This window comes from Pleurodeles waltl, chromosome 3_1 (assembly GCF_031143425.1).
Source record: "Pleurodeles waltl isolate 20211129_DDA chromosome 3_1, aPleWal1.hap1.20221129, whole genome shotgun sequence".
Classification (NCBI taxonomy): domain Eukaryota; kingdom Metazoa; phylum Chordata; class Amphibia; order Caudata; family Salamandridae; genus Pleurodeles; species Pleurodeles waltl.
This window is the reverse complement of record NC_090440.1, coordinates 1,753,711,970-1,753,732,058: the sequence shown is the minus strand read 5'-3', so window position 1 is coordinate 1,753,732,058 and position 20,089 is coordinate 1,753,711,970. Positions and strand designations below refer to the sequence as shown.

At 42.0% G+C, this 20,089-nt stretch overlaps 1 protein-coding gene across 4 annotated transcripts in view; it reads left to right on the top strand.

Annotated features, from left to right (window-relative positions):
* Positions 1-20,089, top strand: part of ADARB1 (adenosine deaminase RNA specific B1) — a 770,933-nt gene that overhangs the window by 650,310 nt on the left and 100,534 nt on the right. For all 4 annotated transcript variants that reach the window (XM_069225700.1, XM_069225699.1, XM_069225701.1 and 1 more), the window contains 3 exons: positions 2,226-2,340; positions 4,892-5,060; positions 5,383-5,531. In XM_069225700.1, the coding sequence (XP_069081801.1) occupies positions 2,226-2,340; positions 4,892-5,060; positions 5,383-5,531 (433 nt within the window). The remainder of the gene's footprint in view (positions 1-2,225; positions 2,341-4,891; positions 5,061-5,382; positions 5,532-20,089) is intronic.

Below are 20,089 nucleotides of genomic sequence, written 5' to 3'. Positions count from 1 at the left end.
ATAGGGGGAAGAAGCAGAGTGAATTTCTAATCGGTATGTTTGCATCTTCTTTTGGTCATTAAGGCCGTAGAAACTGAATTTTATTTAAACTGATGCCTCAACAGAAAGGTGATGAGTCTTCTCCAGTCCTGCAAAATGGACTGCACGTTTTTATGATAGCCTGGCATGCAGGATTAAGTTAACTGTTGCATCTTTGCCAGTTAAAAACCCAGCAATTTAGACATAGTAAAAGTTGATCTCCATGCAATTGTCCTTTTGTTTTAATCTACACACCTCCTGCCACGACCACCATTAACTAACACCATTACTGTTCGCTTGTGTGCGTTTACGTTCACCATGCAAGGCTGTTTTTGCAATTTTTCTTGGGTATGATGAACTAAACAAAATATTTTCTGAAGACTTCTATGTGTGCGGCTCATTTTTGTGGAAACATTGGTCGTATTCAAGTGCAGAAGAAGGTACGTTTAAACCATATTCAGTAATACATTGAATAAATATCCTACGGTCTGGCACTCTGTGAAGCACAGAGTGTTGCATTTTAAATAATGCATAATGTTCTGGTTCATTTTTAGGTCGAGTTTAGCAGCACACAAGTGCTGCTCTTTGACATGTTGTAATCTAATCTGTGGGCTTTAACTACGCCCATCTTAAACCAATCACTTTCATTCATTCCTGGGCCTGTCTTTCAAAATTCCCTTGATTTTGTAGGTAAATGCTTTGTTTGTCCCGCCTTGAGGCTGCTTTTGTTACACCTTGTAGACTGTTACATGGATTACTGCACGATCGGCCAGATACCTTAGTGTGGCACACTATCCTTTTTCTTTTGCCTCGCTTCTTCTTACTGTGTCCATATGCTGTTTCTTCCTAGTCTTTGTTTTGGGCATGCTGGTGTTTCTTTGTGGTGTCTGCGCACAAAGGCTGCAAGCTGGAGTGGGTTCCTTTTTAATTTATTTAATATATATATATATATATATATATATATATATATATTATTATTATTATTATTTTTTCTTCATTTAGCGCAAACTTGATCGGAGCAGCGCTTTACATCAGTACCACTTTACAAGTTTAGTTCTTGAAAAATGTACAAACTATAGCTTTTAAAACCGAAATAATAACAGAAATCCTGAAAGCGGCTCTCCCGGCACAGCGGGAGAGCAGATACTACAATATTCACTGCACTCTGGAAACTCGCACCATAATGCTTTGCAGGTCATCTTTTTTTCAAATTTTTTTGCCCATAACTAGGCATGTGGTGGTCCTACGACAATGCAACCACCACCAAACCTTCAACACGATGCGCTCTTTCTGTCTAGGTCATTTCTGGCCTGCTAGTAAGTTTGCTGGGCCTGAAAATATGTAATTCACTGCGCCCCCTGAGGCCTAATATATGGTAACACTGCATTACCTTCTGCCCTTCTGTTTCCATGTGGTTAGGCTCTCTAGGGGCTGACTATATGGTTACATGACCATGTTTCCTAGAAATGTTATTTTTATAGTGGTGCCCTCTAGGGGCTGTTCTGAGCATTACAATCAAGATACTACAATGTTTGCTGCACTTGGAAACTCGGCTCATAATGCTTTGTGGGGGAATTCCTTTTTCAAAACATTTTTGCCCATAAGTCACTACACAACCTACTTTTTCTGTCTAGATCATCCCTGGGTCCCCACACTAGTTTGGGGGGGACCCCAAAATAATAATATAAAAAAGATGTTTTTAAAATGGCAATTTTCATTTTTTTCTGCAGATAGAAGAAGAATGTATATGGAAGTGCTTTAGCTCTAAGCGGGGCCACTGGAATTATGTGCCAGAGAGGATCAAATTATGCAGCAGGGTTGACAAATTTTTGTGGCAAAAAAAGTCCAGTCATGCATTTACAACTCCAATAGCTCTAACTCAAGCAAATGCGAGACCTATTGCATTGCAAATGCTTGATTTAAGCCTGGGACGTTTCACTTTTCTGAACTAAATATTAGTAAACTATGCCTTCCTGATCCAAAGGTTTGCTCATCCATGTGTCTCCATTTGACATCTTTGTCATTTTTCTAACGCTGACCGTGTTGAGCAGTGGCAATAATTTGTGGTTTCATATTTTTTTATTTACTTGAATTGGTACAGTGCTAAACATCTATCAGGTTAAGACATGACATTAAACTTTACCTTTGTGGTGAAAATAGTATATGCTTCATTGTTTCTAATATGTCTGTATCACGTGATTCCCCAGGTCCTAGCGGATGCCGTTGCACGCCTCGTGGTAGATAAATTCAGTGATCTGACTGATAACTTCACCTCGCCCCATGCTCGTAGAAAGGTGCTGGCTGGGATTGTCATGACGACAGGTAAAAATTACTCATTCATGGAAATACTTCAAAGCTGCCTGTGAGGTTGGACAATTTCAGGAGCAGCAATTGATTCTAGATAAACATGACTGTGTACCTCCTTTTCGTCTGACATGCAGATGTAAAGATCTGCCTTGTTTGGTGAAGTTATATTTAGTGCTTGTGCATTTTATGCTCCAGGCTCTGGACCGTTCAGTTATTTGCAAATTGGCCTACTAATAAGTATGGATAACCTGTCAAATACCTTCTGATTCAAAGCATCATAAATGCATGCAGTGGGTGGGAGATGGAAGGGGCTGTGAATTACAGCCACTATTGGTGTACTCAGTAGTGAGGATATAAATTCAAAACCTAATATGAGAAAGTAAGATGGTATCTGTATTAAGGACATTTTTCGAACCAAGCAAGGGAAATATCACCTATCTTTAACCTTATTACAATCTAGGAATTCATTTTCTGGTGGATTTCACCATGCCTTTGACACTGTAAAAATAAAAGAGAAGATAAGCAGACGGTGATGAACTAGTCAATGTAACAGGTGGGCGAAGAGGAGAAAGATGCTGATGAATAGAACTAGCGCCGTTAGTGACGGGCAGGATGCTTCCCTTTAACTGACACAATCTACTACATTGTAGGAGAACTATAAGAATATTTCAGTCTTTTTATGCGGGTAGTCAGAATTATGCTAAGGGATGTAAATAAAATCGACTGATACTAGAGCTTACGTTTTGATATACTTGCATCCAAGAGCATAGACCTTCATTTGAGAAAGTCAGGAGAGCTGTATACACTGCGAGGAAGTGCCTTCTACATCACTGAATGAGAAGAAAATGAGTGAGTTTCATTGCCGTGGGCTCACTAGTATCCAAACAGTGCAGCCTGGCAGGTGGGAAACTATGGGTACATTAGGATGCATCAGAAAATGTTTAGCTAATAAAATGGCCGTCATTAGCACTGTGCAAGCAGTGGATTCCTCCTATTGGAATTTAGAAGCATTTCCCCAGCGCAAATACACTACTGGAAGAATTGAGTTACCTCCTAGATGGTGATTTGTGCTGAAAAAGGAAGAAAACATGTATGATTAGAATTCCAGTACTAGTGCTGCTAAGATCTGATTTCTAGGATGAGCAACAACACGAAATACTTCCAGAAAGAATGATGACTACTTCAAGAAGAAAAAATGTTAGAGTTGTACATTTAATGTTTGATCTAAAATGGGGTCTACTGTGTTGCATACTACACTGTCCTTTGGGATTTATTGGCCATTCATATTTTGTGTCTGAGTGCCAGGTGTAAAATTAAAAAATGTATAAAATAAATATTTTTTATAGTCTCTTAACAGTGCCATTTCAGTTATTTTGAGGGGACCAGCCTGAATGGCAAATGTTGGCCTCTACAGATAAGATTGCTTAGGTTAATGTTTTTATGTTTTATAATAAAAGTTGTTTTTAATTGTAATAAAAACCACTTCCACAACTTTTTAAGAACAGTGGCAAAGCTTGAAGCACACACGTTTGCTATGTGCCTTGAGAATGCTGAAACCTACCTGAAGGGATTCTTTGGAGTCGGTTGTATAAGAACAATGCCATACTTATAGAAAGGCACTGTCATGTAGTCTTTCCTGATGTGTAATATTGACCACCTGAGATACTCAGCAGCTGTCTCAAGGTGTTTGATTCTTATGGCAAGCATCATTCGCATTAACTTCAAAGTATCTCCACAAGCACCTCTAAAGGGACATGTTTTAATTGTACTTTCCATTTACCTACCATAGCGAAGATGGTCGTGTTGCAGAGGAGGGAGTGGTGGGGCTAATAATTATGTGAATTACTGAACAGGAAATACCTTTCTCTTTGGCACTTTGTGTATAATATTACAACTATAATGCAAGATTCTTGGAACAAATATGAAACCAATGTCCCCAGTTGAGAAGCATATTTGTTATTCAGTACCCAAAAATCAAAGGAAGTGGTCTTCAGTAGTGTTGCAATTTATACTGGAAGGTTAGTACTAGAATGGTGGCCCTTAGTGACTGTCTTGGGCCCAGAGACCTGGAGCATATTTTAGTGACAGTTGATCTGTGATGCTGCATTTTTCTACATGTTGGTTGAGTTACCAGAAAATATCTGATCGACCTATTGCTCCAGGTTGGTGGTAATGATTGTTGGATTGTGTCTGTGGCTAAGTATTGAGGTAACACCTGCTACCTGCCCTAAGAAGTCACCTCCTTTTTAAATATATCTGCATTGCACAATGTTTTGGTTTATTGCTTAATTCTGTTTATTTTTATCCCTGAAGACATTAGTTTAGATTAGTTAATTAGTGCCTTACCATCTCATTCTTTGGTCAGATTTTTTTAAACTTACCTAGTTGGTTGTATTTATATGTGCGCTTCACTACTATAATGAAATGCTAAACTAGAGCATGGATTGGCAATCAATTTGCCAACTGCTGTGTAGACATGCTAATTTATTGTGTTCATTTCCTAGAAAAGCTAAATTGACACTTTCAATGGACCCTGACCATTTTCACTCTTCACACCTTATTGCAGGCACCGATGTGAAGGATGCTAAGGTGATCTGCGTCTCCACAGGGACAAAGTGCATCAATGGGGAGTACATGAGTGACCGTGGTCTGGCCTTAAATGACTGTCATGCAGAAATTGTAGCTCGCAGGTCTCTTCTGCGATTCCTCTACACAGAACTTGAAATCTTTTTATGGTGAGTGTGGTGACATAGACTGATCCATTCAACCACACAAGTACTCTTCATTACGGTTGGCTTTTATTTATAATATTGCACTTGCCGATCACTTTCATTACATGCTTTTATCCAGTGGAATTTGTGTTACATGCATGTTTCTATCTAGGGCATTTAAAAGAGAAAATCTCTTTGTTGTCAGAGGTGAAGAGCCTGGGTGTTCTAGATTAAGAAATATTGTGTTATACCTTTAGTGGATCAAAAGTAAAAGTAACCCAATGATAAGTTCACCGTCGTGCTTTTCAGTGCTGTTTTTTTACTGTTCCTTCTTGTCTTTTAATAGCTCAAAAGAAGAGAGGCAAAAATCTATCTTCACAAAGTCGGAGCGTGGTGGATTTAGGCTAAAGGACACTGTGCAATTTCATCTGTACATCAGTACCTCTCCATGTGGGGATGCCAGAATATTTTCACCCCATGAAGCTGCACAAGAGGGTATGGACCGCTGCAAAGGAATATTATTTGTTGAAGATCTTAAATGTGTCCTGTGCTGATACCTGGGTGAGAGGGTTTGCTGCAATATGAGCCTTGAAGAGTAGTGTGCTACGTTGCAAGCTGTAGAGTGCATAATGAAATGAGAATAAATAAAGTGTTCCAGTGTTTAAAATAGTGCAACTTTGCCATAAAAAGTGGGGATTGCAATTTAGAAGTTGTGTTTTAACTTTGGTACTTGTAACTCTTCTTTCACACATTTGAACTTTGAGTCTTTTATTCTCTCACTCATCCAGAACTTCAGAGTTAAATGTGAGACTGGTGCTGTGTAGAGAGTTCACTTAAAAAGAGCTTCCTTTAGGTGGCTCCATGCAGTTTTTGGCACAACTCCCCTTGAGACTTTTTCATTTTTTTCGCTTCACTTATTTCATGTGAGTTCCCACTGATTGTTTTACCACCGACAGCTGGAAAAAAAAGATCAATATATATGTTCCTTTTTGTCATGAGACACACTGATTGCTTGGTGATGATTGGGGTTCCTGTCCTGCTATGTGTGCTTTCCTGGGCCATTTATGTACCTCTTAGATTTTATAGTTTGTAGTCTCCATGCCTCTTATCACGTTCCCTTAGCTTTATGACCTTCTCACCATAATCAGTCTGCTCATTGAGCATAAAGCTATTTTACATAGCATGTTTTTTTGTATCCCTGTGGGATAGGAAACTTCTGATTGTCTTGCTATTTCTGTTTGCTTGGCTCATTCTCAAGTAATGTGAGCTCATCATTATTTACCATCTGCATATTTTCTGTTTTACTGATGTTTACAAATAAAGTTGTCAGGCTGAGTTTTTCCAAGTTTATAGGCAAAAGACCAGAATGACAGTTTTGTATAGTAACAAGATTTGGGGGTATATTAAAATATATGAACTCGAGGTAATAGAAAATGTGTTAATACGCTCTCTGTTATCTCTTTATCCTGAGCTGGGATTTAAGCCAATCAGAAATATTATTGCCCTTTATCCAGTATCATATTAAAATCATTTGACTAGCAATCACCATGTCACACTAGTATTTAAGATCTCTCACAGTGACTGCTTCAAAAGCAGTTGATGCTATTTGCTGGGCAAACTACTTAAAACGGCTACTTAAAGTTGTAGGTCTTAATTATTTATGGAGAACCCTGCTTTGATTGAGCTTCGGCTATAAGGACTGTGAATGTGGCATATTGGTCTTCTAAATCAAAGGTATTCGAGAATACAACTAAGTTGGTCACCATATCATCTCTATCATGCCCTAGAGAACCAGGTGTGTGACTTCTTTAGATAAGTTGCATCCAGAATTAGGCCTTTCCCTAAATATTAAATTTAGATAAAGGATTTTCCTGACAAAGGTATACCGAGCAAAGTGAGATTTGCAACTGTTAGGTAATGTTTTCTTGTGACTGTAGCTGTAGGCAAAGATAACATACAGCACTTAATTCTTTTTTGCACTAAAACTCAAAATGTAAAGCAACAATGACTTCTTCCCGTATGTAAGTGCTACGGCATTACATCCCATCTTGATGCAATACAGTTTTGCTATCAAACAGATATAGCTCTGATTTTTAGGTTGAGCTTTCGAGACCTCTGGTATATTTTTATATTCTTCTTTGTGGGCTTAAAGCCCACCCACTGATTTTCATTTGTTTGTTTCAGTGTCCTTTAAAAGTCCTTTCTTGCTAGTGGTTAACCCTTCCTCTTTGTCCCTCCTTTTTGTCTTATTTTTCCTCCCACGGAGCACCGGCCAAGTACTGTATCATTACTCTTTGGTTATCTGGTGTTTTGTGGGACTATTTTATTCTTTGATTCCTGCTAGTGTTATTGTTTGCAGCAGAGTTCACTTAATCTCCCAGTGCTGTCTACAGACTGAGAAATGTAGCATCCTGATCACTGCTCCAGGCTCCCCCCATAAACAGGCTTGTAAAGATTTTTAAGTTTTCCTCACACTTATCTGAGGTCACCCAGCATATGCTATCAATCCAGACTTGTTCCAGGCAGGGCTCTTTTATTTTTTCCACATGCTTCACCTCTGACCTCACTCTGCAGCAAGAACTGGGAGTGCTGCGAGAAAGAGAGGACAGTAACATTGTGCCTGCTTTTACACTTTCCAGGTTTGTGGGCAGGATCCACCAGAGTTTTGCAGTTGTTGGAGATGACCTTGTATGCGTTTTATGGCAAGTTGATTTTAGGAACTGGCGCCCGTAGTTCCTTGCATTAACGTCACAAGCATTGTTCACAAACTTCTTTCTTTCCTTTAACGATAGACCCGCATTCTGCACATTTAACTTTCCACACAATGAAGTTAGAAAGCGTCCCAAAAACCTCACTTAGTCTGTAAATCCTAACACATACATGGGTGCTTAAACCTTTCTGTTGAGCCTTTCACTATCCCAACTTTGTATGCAGCTGCCTAAGAACCTGACTTAGGAAGAAGAAGGGAGCAGGGGTGTCTCTGTCCTCCTCTGAAAAAAAAAAGAGGGTGGGGAGAAGAAAAAGCTGATTAGTAGAGGGTAATTGTCAGTCACAGCTGCTGGTCCACCAGAAAAAAACAATGGACATGGAGAGCTGCATGCAGTGAGTGTTTGACCGGGGGCGGATGGGTATTAGAGCAAATAAACAGGCCCGCGGATAGTTGGAGATCAGGGACATTAAATGAATCTTAAGTACAATATTGTATTTTGCAATTACATTTTTTGGGGGGGATTGGTCCATTCATGGCATGCTTCAGCGCGCCACTGAGGTTGTTCGGCTGGGCGGTGGACAGGCGGATGCCCAGTATGGGATTAGGGGCCAGAATATCCAAATAAATATTATTTTTCTCCCTTGTCTTGGCGCAGTGCCCTTTGGAAATTCCCAGCCATTGAGATAGCACATTTTGGGAATTTGTAACATTTGAGCAATCTGACACGCACTTCCAGTGATTATAGGCGATCAAACCAGACTCCTAACTGCGTTTATGGCAGGAAGCGGCACCCTGCCCTATAGCTGAAGCCAGCCTTCATCTGGCGAGTGGGGTGATGTGAATACTGCTCAAGGAAGAAAAAACAGGAGCTTTAAGGAGCTGGATGCTGTATTATGGAGAGGATCTTTTACACAGCATTCTCTATTCAAGCAGCAGTTTTTAGTTGTGCTAAACGTGTCATTCTATCATGCAGGCCTTACAACCTATTTTATATTCTCTGGATAATGTAGAGGCATGGGAAGGGGTGGGGACTAGGCTGTTTTACCTGAGCTTTCTTTTGACTGTATTCTGTGAAGTAAGTAAATATAAAGACTCTGTCGCCTTTTCAAAATAAGGAAACAATCAGTTCACGAATCGGGGCTACAACCACTGTTACCGTCATGTAGCTTCTTCCAAAGTCTGTCCACATATAGCCTAATAACCGTGTATTATATTAACTTTGAGGGGATGATATTATAGACTTTTGTATACAATTGCATTACATATTATTAACAGCATAATGTGTTGTCCATTAATTAGTGAGAATTTGTGTATTTATGTACATATGTCAGGAAAGTGTTAGAAGGGTGACCTGCATTTTTCTAAACTTGATTACTTTTCCGACTAATTTAAACAAGCATTTGCAATGCAATGGGTCTCATGTTTGCTCGAGTTAGAGCTATTAGTGGTGTAAATTCCTAACTGGACTTTTCTTGCCACATAAATTGAAAATGAAATGTATGACAGTTGACATAAGCGAGCCGATTCAAAGTGCCACGGCCGCCATGAACATGAGCGTGACGGAGAGACACAAAAGGAAAAAGAACTTCGCTCACAGTCAAACGTATCGGCAAAGGTGCAAGTACATGTAACAGGGTCAATGGCCAAGGCGGTGACAAAACTGTGCCAAGGAGGGACAAATGTTAAGCATTTACCAATGATAACAAAGGATTTTTGAAATGCAAGCTCATGAACTAGTGATAGTGATGGGCATGCGGAGGGCGTGGTTAAAAGCCCACAGATAGATTACAGCACGTCAGAGCGCTTGCGCACTCGACTTAAAAATGAAGTTGTCCACAATGGAAATATATAAGTTGAAAGTGGGCATTTCTGTTTTTCCGTTGTTTTTTTTTTTTTTTTTGTGGTCTACGAACCAAGTCCAATAATAATTCTGTGTTAAGCCCGGACCCAACCGACAGCAACACCCTTACTGTATTTTAGGGACAGTTAAATGAAATCAGATTGCCTATTATACAAGTTCGTTTTAGGGATTTTTCCAATTTTTATAAACGAATTAAATATTTTAAAAAAAAGAAATTGCATTTGTTACCCAATAACAGCGTGCCAAATGACATGAGCATGACAACTAGCTGTGCACTCACCTTCAAGAGGTGAGTTGCTGTAAAAGCTCAGCTCCAGGGTAAAAGACGCTGCCTTGGTATCTTGTTATCATGCTGCAGTTCACCCCCCCCTTCTCCTTAGATAACCTCCCTTGGAACGTTTCAGAAAAGACTGATCCCACCACACATGAGAAGAGAACTGTTGAGCGTGTGCTGCATTGTACGCCTTCCTAAGATAGCAGCACAGCCAAGGGTAACCTGCATGTTTTTTTCCACAAATGGCATGGACTGCAATTCAGGGCTTTAACTGGGCCGGCTCCTTCCGGTGCAGAGCACCGGCAGTTCTACAAAGCAGGTGCAGAGACGGATCCCTATCGGGCTCTCCATTTTTGCCCTCAGCCTCAGGGTGAAATAAAAACTGATCTCTGCAGCAGTACCACCCATCATTGTCTTTGATGTAACTTCCGAGACTCGTTATAGTTCTTTCTCAGTTACATCATTTCAGAACTGAAGCATTTCCAATATTATGTACAATGAAGCCATTGTTGTTGCTTATTTATGTTACGCAACTAACAACCATTGACAAAGCCAATATTCCAGGTGCGTTGTAGGTTTCATGTTTTTTTGTTGTATTATACATCTCTGTACAGCGACAGAAAGATGAAAGAAGCAGCAAAATACCAGTCGGGCGGCGTACTACGCAAAACACAGATTTTTTATTTACGTGTTTTAAAGCCACACCCTTAGTTACATCAGACATGCCATTAAGGAGAATTTAGTTGGGTAAAACGCCAGAACTGATTGAAGGTGACACACAGTGCCACAGCACACAAATCCACACCGCATAAATCCACTACATACAACACATTTAAATATCTCATAATAACATGTCACACAATTCAACTAAAGACACTTTCACTCCACATAATTCCATCCATGCAACATAATTTCAAACCAATATAAAAAATCCATATAATTCCACTCCGCTCCATGCTGCAAAATTCCACGTCACATACCATTCTCTACATAATTCCACTCAAGTCCAAACCATATAATTACACTCCACGCAACACAATTCAACTCCAGATAATTCCACTATACATAATTATCTGCTTATATCCACTCAATTCCACAACACAAATTACACTCCACAAAATAAATTCAACTTCGCAACATGCCACATAACTCCACACTGTATACTACTCCACACCATGCCCCATAATAACACTCTAAACCATGCCACATATTTCCACACCAGACAATTCAGTGGCACTCAATTCTACACCATTCATCATAATTACGCTCCACATATTACCAGTCAATGCAACATAATTGAGCTCCACATAAACCCACTCAATGCCACATAATCCAGCTCCACATAATTGCACTGTACTCTATACCATATAAATACACCCCAAATAAATCCACTCTATGCCACATAGCAACAATCCACATACACTCCATACCTTACCTTGTAATTCCAATCAGCATATTTTCACTCTCACAGTTCCATGCCACACAATTCAACTCCACACATTTTCATTCCATACCACATAACTCCACATGAAACCCCATAATTTAACTCCACAACACACCACATACATCCAATCCACACAACAGAATACCACTTGATGCTACAAAATTCAACAGCACATCACATAATGCAACTCCACTACATGCCACTACACAATGGTTAAAAGACATTGTCATTTACAACACCAGTAGCTCTCAGATTGCTGAGACCTAGTAGTTTTCTAGAACCGAAAACAAAATATTGTGAAAGCGAGAACTATTGGCTTTGCCAATGCTTGTTACTCCAGTCATCTCATTTTTAGGGTCGAGCCTGCGAGATCATGTGCTGCAAATAGAAGGTGTGTGACTGGCATAAACGTGCCCAGCAGGACAAACAAAATTGCAAAGTTTTATTTTCTATAGTTATCTTGTTTATTTTATTTTTCCCAGCTTATTTTATCACTTTGTACTCATGTTTTGTTTTTGCTCAGAGGCGCTGCTCTCGAAGGATAACAGTTATCTTGTTCTAAATATCGCAAAGCGACATTGTTTTTTTATGTATAATTTCCGTAATTGTGCTTTAACACATGGTCGTGCAGTTCACCCCAATCCACACCACTCCAATCTAGTCTTCCCCCCTCCAGTCCAAACCCGTCCACTCCACCCCACAAAAATCTACCCCACTCAATCCAATTTGCCCCAGACCAATCCTCCCCAGTCCACCCCACTCCAAACCAAACCGCTCACCCACATCCGCTCCAATCCACCACACTCCAATCTTCCCAACTCACCCCAATCCTCCCAACCCACCCCACTTGAATCTGCCCCACTCCAGTCTAAAACAATCTGGCTCACTCTATTCTTTCAAAGAAAGAGTGAGAGAGGGCCCTCCTGAACCTAACAACAAGGGGACAGGGCACCATCAACAAGGAAAAGAAAAAATCCCCAAAATATACGATAATCAATCAATCCAGCCTTTACTCTAAGCATAAACACTTAAATACACAACAGACGATCATATCCACTCAACATTGCAGTGATGAATCTCCAACAAAAGAATCAGTAAAAAATATATTTAATCAAATATAATACCCCATTCATATAGGTAATCCATAAAATCCACCATAGTATCTACAACATATAAATGCAAAGATAAAAACCCAACAATTTAAAAACACCACACATGTAGGAGAAACATAAAAGCATCAGTATCATCTAATGTCTTGATGCTGTCCGAAATTTGGTGTATCCAGGCCAATCAATCTTTGCATACAGTCTCTTTTTTAATTTAGGCCCGGTCCAATAGGTCCAGCAATCCAATTAGCGTCAATGCGTTTCGTGGTCTAATCAAAGTTCTTTTACCACCTTCTTCAGGACAAAATATTGTTATGTTCTCAACATCTGCATCCAACATATAACATACATAACACTGGTCACCAATTATCAAAAGTCCATCATCCTGTTCCAATTCTGTCTATTGTTCCAGGATATTAAAAAAAGTTTAAAATTTCCCAGAGTCTCCTTATTATTCAAACTTAATTATATAGGGTTTATCTAAAATCCAGTATCCTCCGATAAGATATCTGTCTTTTATCTGATTCTGATACCACGTCCTCCTCCGACTGTTCCCCACTCCAATCCTAAACAATCTACCCAACTCTAGTCTGTCCCACTCCAGTCCAAACAAATCGTCCCCACTCCAGGCTGCCCCATGCCAATCCAAAACTGTCTGCCCACTGAAATCCAAAACAGTCTACCCAACTCCAGTCTGCTGCACTACAATCCTAAACAGTCTGCCCCACTCCATCTGCTCCACGCAATCTAAAACAATCTGCCTGTTGGAAAATGGGTTATTGGTAAGGGCAGGTAGGTACCTACACTTAGCAATAGGCCACTAACCTCCACTTAGGTCCAGTTAGGTCTGAGTAAATTAAACCCAGCTCAACCCTTGGTAGCTTGGCAACGAGCGACAAGGCTTAACTTAGGAGACAGAGTGTAAAGCATTCAAATATCACAAAACAGTAATTAAATAAAACACAGGAAACAGTTTAAAAATCCAAAACCAATTCATAATAATAGGTTATATTCTTATCTTTAAAATGACCCAAAAATGAATAAAATTGGTTAAGGGGAACCGGAGATATGAATTTTTAAAGATTTTTTTTTTTTTAGCGCCTAAAAACAAAAAGCGCCAATCGGGTCATCTGGTTGCACCTCGACTGGGGCAAAGTCAAAGTTTAAGGCCGACCGCAATGGAGCCCGGCTCGGCTACAGGCTGCGGGAGGCCTCGGTCAAAAGTTTACCTTCGCACTTAGTCGTTTTTCTGAAGATTTTCTTCAGCGGGACAAACCTGCCAGTCAAATCCGACCTCCTGGAGCCCTTCTCCGGATAAGCATCACAGGAATCCTCGGTGGAGAATTTTACCTTGGGGCTTAGTCGTTTTTTCTAGGTGAAAATCCTTCGACCGGGGTAAACCTGGATCTTGATCCGACGTCCCTGGAGCCCTCCTCTGATACGCTGGCTGGGAGGTCCTGGTCAACCTTGTACGTTCGGACTTAGTCTCTTTTTGGGAGATTTTACTTCACCGGGACAAACCTGCAAATCAGGCCGGGTCGCGGTTGAGGCAATCCGGCTAGAGTTGCCTCGGCGGGTCGGTCCCTCTATGGAGCTTTTTTTTTTAAAGTTCTCCAAACTTCTCCAAACTTCTGGGGCTTCTCCCAGATGTTCTTTTAAGGTTCTTCTGGGGTCCACAGCTCACCCAGAGGGTCCAGAAAGCTCTGAGATGATCCTTGGGGGTGCGGACCACAACTCCCAGAATGCACCTGGCGCAAACTCCTTTTTGGTCACTGGGCAGTGGTCAGCTGGTTGATTTCTTCAGGAGTTGGTTAGCAATTTTTCACCTGTAGCAAACAGGGAGTCCCTCCTTGAACCAGTTGAAGCCAGGCAAAGTCCTTCTTGTGGTGAAGCCCAAGTGTGCAGCTGGTGCAGTCCTTCTGAGTGCAGGTTCCATGTGCAGACCAGGGGTCCAGCAGCGCAGTCGTTCTTCTCCTTTGGTTTTTCCTTGTTGGAATCTAAGGTGTGGGTGCAGGTCTGCCAGTTGTATCCTTGCTCCTGGGTGAAAAACAGGGGAGTCCTGATTCTCCTGTCAGGGGCAGGGTCCTTCCCCCTGTGATGACCACTTCCTGGGAAGTGTGGCAAAAATCAATCCCAGGAGGCAACATTCTTCAAAAATCCATCATGGCTGAATCTGATTTTTGGAGGTTACATCTGGCTGAGCCCACCCACTGGTGTGGCTAAAAATCATAAACCCACCCCTCTCCTGCCCTCTCCTAATCTAATCAAGGGGGCACCTAGTTGTCTGGGGTTGCAGGATGTGGGGGTGTTACTGATTTTCTCCAAATGTCCATCTCTTCATTTGAAGACCAGTTTGGCAGCCCTCCCCCTTCCTGCCTCACCATCTGCTGAGGGAAGATTCCCTCCCACAGACACATCCCTTTGTGTGAAGCCAGGCCACTTCACACCTCATCAAGGCTGCCCGGCCAGGCTGCCAGAGGCTGGCCAATCAGGGCACAGCAGCAAAAACAATGCAGGGCTGAAATGGGCAACTTTTCAGGAAAAGTTAAAAACTCTTTACCTGAACAAGTTATATTAAATCAAACAACTGGAAGTTGTGGGATTTATTATTATAACAATTAATTTGATACCAAACACTTGGTATCCATTACTTAAGGGGACTTTTAAAATTAAAATAGTCTCCCCATTCTAGCCTATGGAAGCCATTCACAATAGTGAGGGGAAAAACGAATTTGGCTGTTTTTACCTCACCAGGGCTTATAAAACTATTTTTTATAAAGTCCCTGCGTATAGATACATGGCACACAGCCCTAGGGGCACATAGGGCACACCTTAGGGTGACTTATATGTAAAAATAAGGTAGTTTAAGACTTTGGAACTACTTTTAATTCCGAAGTCGAATTTGCATATAACATTAATTTAAAAGCAGCCAGCAACGCAGGGCTGCCTTTAAAATGACACTGGGCACCTCAGCAGTGCACCTATGGGTGCACTACCTATGCTGCGGTCCCTAAACCTACACTCCCTACCATATACTAGGGACTTACAGGTAGGTTAACTTAGCCAATTATAATTAGCCTAATTTGCATATCCACTTTACACAGAGCACTGGCCCTGGGACTGGTAAGCAGTACCCAGGGCACAACCAAGAGTCAGTAACCACCAGTACCTGTCCAAAAAGTGTGGGGGTGACCAGGGCAAAAAGGAGGACTTTCCTACACTGCCCCACTCCAGTCAAAACCAGTCTGACCCACTCCAATTTGCCCTCTCTACACTACTGAACTGCACACCAGTGCACTCTACTACAGTCTACTCTGCAACACTGAACTCTACGCCGCTCTAGTCTACGCCATTGCACTCTACCCTGCACCACTATACTCCTCTCTACACCACTTCACTACAACACTGAACTCTACGCCACTGTTCTCTGCACCACTTCTCTGTGACAGTAATGCACTGTATGCTACTATACTCAACACCACTGTACTAAGCATTGCTCCATTCTGCGCCATTGCACTCTGCCAGTCCACTCTATGCCACTCCATGTCACTGCACTCTACCATGCACCACTCCACTCCTCTCTATACCCCTTTACTCTGCAACACTAAACTCTATGCCTCTCTTCTCTGCAGTACTTCACTCTGTGACAGTAATGCACTGTATGCTACTATACACCACTGTACTCTGCATTGCTCCATTCTGCGGCATTGCACTCTGCCAGTCCACTCTAAGCCACTCTACTCTATGCCACTGCACTTTCCGACACTGCAGTCTATGCCACTACAGTCTACGCCTCTCTTCTCTGTCCCGCTCTACCACACCCTACTGTGCGCCACAGGACTCTACACCACTCCAGTCTAGGCCACTCCAGTTTGACACTTCTCTGTGACATTCTACTCTGCACGCTGCACTCTGTGCCACTACACTCTATGGCAATGGTTCCCAACCTTTTGACTTCTGTGGACCCCCACTAAATCATCATTGGATTCCGGGGACCCCCACTGAGTCATTACTGGAAGCATGAGACCTAATTTGTCAATATTTGGTAATATTTGTTAATTTTTTAAGCAGTCGCTGACCCCCTGAGAAGGATTCGCGGAACCCCAGGGGTCCCCAGACCACAGGTTGGGAACCACTGCTGTACGGCACTGTACTGTACTGCACCACTCCACTCTATGCCATTTCAACTCAGAAACAATCTACTGTGTGCCACTGCACTCTATGCTGTGCCACTCTGAGTCACTCTTCTGTAAGCCACTGCGCTATACCCCCTCTGCTGTAAACCACTCCACTTTACGCAGTGCACTCTGCTACTACTGTATACTATTGCATTCTACCCCACACAACTTTGCACCACTTCATTATAATTGCAATCTTCTCTATGCCATCGAAGTCTACGCTGCTCTACTCTTCTATGCATCACTCCACTGTATGCCAATGCGGTCTATGCCACTATGTTCCACTTCACTCTGCTCTACTCCATTCTACACCACTTCACTTTATTCTGAAATAATCTACTCTATGCCATTTCACTCTACTCTGAAATAATCTACTCCACATCACTGCCCTCTTCTGCCATTCTACTCTACTCTGTGCCACTCCACTCTATGCTGTGCTACTCTACTCTTCACTTCTGCACTCTCCCCCACTCCACTCTAAACCACTGTACTCTCCTTCAGTGCACTCAACACTACTTTACTCAAAACCAGTGCACTCTTTGCTACTACAGTCTCTGCCACTCTATTCTACTATGCATGTCTGTACTCTACGCCACTGAATTCCACACCACTTCACTCTATGGCACTCTGCTCTGCAACACTGCAGTCTCTGACACTAAACTCCACGCCACTCTTCTCTGCACAGTACACCACTGCATTTTATACCATTGCACTCTACGTCACTTAACCCTGCACCACTCAACTGCACAGTACACCAATCTACAAAACTCGACTCCACTGCACAATACACCACTCTACTCTATACCTCTCTATTGCACTGTAAACCACTGCGTTCTATGCCTCTCTGCTCTGCACCGCTCTACTCTGTCAGTGTACTCTACCCCACCCCACTCTACGCCACTGTACTCTACATCATTGGACTCTGTCCCTTGGGTCTGCACCACTCCACACCACTGCACTCCGCAACACTTTCCTCTGGAACACTGCATTCTGCGCCACCCTACTCTGCGCCACTCTACTCTGCACCACTCTACTTGGTGCCACTCTACGCTGCTACACAATGCCTCTCTACTCTCCCCCACTCTACTCTAAGCCAGTGCATTCTACCTCACTCTACTATGCACCGCTGCACTCTTTGCCACTCCAGGCCAGGCCATTCCACTCTGCCACTCTACTCTGCAACACTTCACTCTGTGCCACTACACTCTATGCCACTGCAATTTACCCAGCACCCTCTATGCCAATCCACTCCACGACACTCTATGGCACTCCACACCACTTCATGCTGACACTGTACTTAGCTCTACTCCACTCCCTTCCACTCTGAATCTCTTCTCCCTCCATGACGCACCACAACACTCTGGACAATGCCACTCCATGACACTCCACTTCAATCTCCTCAACTCTACACCACTCCGTAACATTCCACTTTACGACACTCCACGACACTCTCTTTACCCCACTAACCTTTACACATGATGAACAGCAGCCAGGCTGGTGTACAACATGGCTAAAACATATTGGCAAGGCCAACTGCTCTTGCATAGGTGAGAATTATTGTCCTTGCCAATGCTTGTTACGGTCTGCAAGGTATTGGTGAAAGAGACAACTCTGGGGTAACAGAAAGGTGATTATTTTGTCCTTTGAGTGCTATTCTTGCTGTTCAAGCAGGTCTGCTTGCCCACAGTACGTTGGTATTTATTAATAAAATTCCTTACGGTCGATGCAGTCATATTTGCCACTTTTGGTAAAGGCGTTATTAAGGGACAGGTTAACTTTAAACGCTCGTCACATTGAGTATTCCCACAGTACAATTAATCTCTTATTGCGGTTTTTAACTATAGTTGCACTTCTGTTTTGTCTTTCTGGGACATCTTTGTTTTTTGCTACACACTATACTCTGTTTGGTCATATTTTGAGACACAGAAGTTGTCTTTTCTTTTTTTTAATCAGTGAAAAATACTTTCCAAAGTACAAAATTATACATTTATTCAGTAAATTTGCAAACCTGTTTTATTTTCGAAGTTAAAATGAAAGCTTACCCTTGATACACATGAGCACTCTGTTGTATTACAAAATTACAGAAACCATCTCAGTGAAAAAACAATGGGGGTTATTACAACTTTGGCGGAGGTGTTAATCCGTCCCAAAAGTGACGGTAAAGTGACGGATATACCACCAGCCGTATTACGAGTTCCATAGGATATAATGGACTCATAATACGGCTGGTGGTATATCCGTCACTTTACCGTCACTTTTGGGACGGATTAACACCTCCTCCAAAGTTGTAATAACCCCCATAATCTCTACTGCTGTTGATATTAAATTGAGTATTTGAGGAAACTGATTTACGAAATTTCCTCTTTTCTTTACCTTATGTGATGGGCCTGAATGATTTTTCCATCTTGATTTATTTTGGTAAGGAACCTGGAGTCGGAGATGCATGGAGATATGCTTATCTGTAATCTTCATGGACCTCATATTGCAACTGTTTCGTAAAACAGGCCCAATGCGCTTCGAAGGAGCAGACATATCGGCCTATCCGGACTTTACAGCAGAGGTACAGAAAAAGCGTAACTCATTTTTTCGGGTCAAAGAGCGACTAAGAGACCACAACATCAAATACGCTCTGCTGTTCCCGGCCAAACTTCGTATACAGGATGATACCCGCACTCTTTTTTTTACCTCACCAGAAGATGCATGGACTTGGCTTCACGCAAAGGGACTCGCTTACCCGTTAAATACAAGAAACCCCAAAGACAAAAATCACCCTTCTAGTGTCAAACGCAAACCCCGCAGGCAACCAGACACTAAACCTACTCCTGAACAGTCTCGCGTGGAACGCTCTCTACTACTGCAAACCACTTCCCTCTTCGCCAATGCATCCCCGGGGTCCGTATCGACGCAATCGGGATTAGAATCCGAGCTTGGGGTATTTTCTGACTCTACAGATTCTACTTGTTTCCCCAATCTTACTCCACGAACAGCGGACCACATCTGCTAATGTATACCAGTCTCGGACACAACGGTACATGATATCCTACAGAAGAAGCCACTAATCGCCCGCTAAAATTTACTGCTGCACACTGACCCCGCCTCTGCTTCGTCGCTACCCTTGACTGCAGCAACAGACTCACGGTTGGCCCCAGAAAGCAGCCACTTCAACAAGAACATAACGGGTCGGACCAGCATTGACTTGAACTTACTTATTTGAAACACCCCCGCACCATATGGACCGTTCCACCTGGTTGGCAAGTATTGTATCGTTAAAACCCTTGCCGCAACCACCGTTATTGTTAGTTATAGTTAATGTTATTGTTTTAATCAGCAGAGTCACAACAGAGAGGCATATTTTAGCTTATAGTATTCGAAGTATATGTTATTTGTTTGCTAATAACAAGCACACACTAGGTATCCGCAGTATAAATTGGCTAGGCGCAATGGGCGTGACATACACTATAGATGCAAAAAATGCCGGCC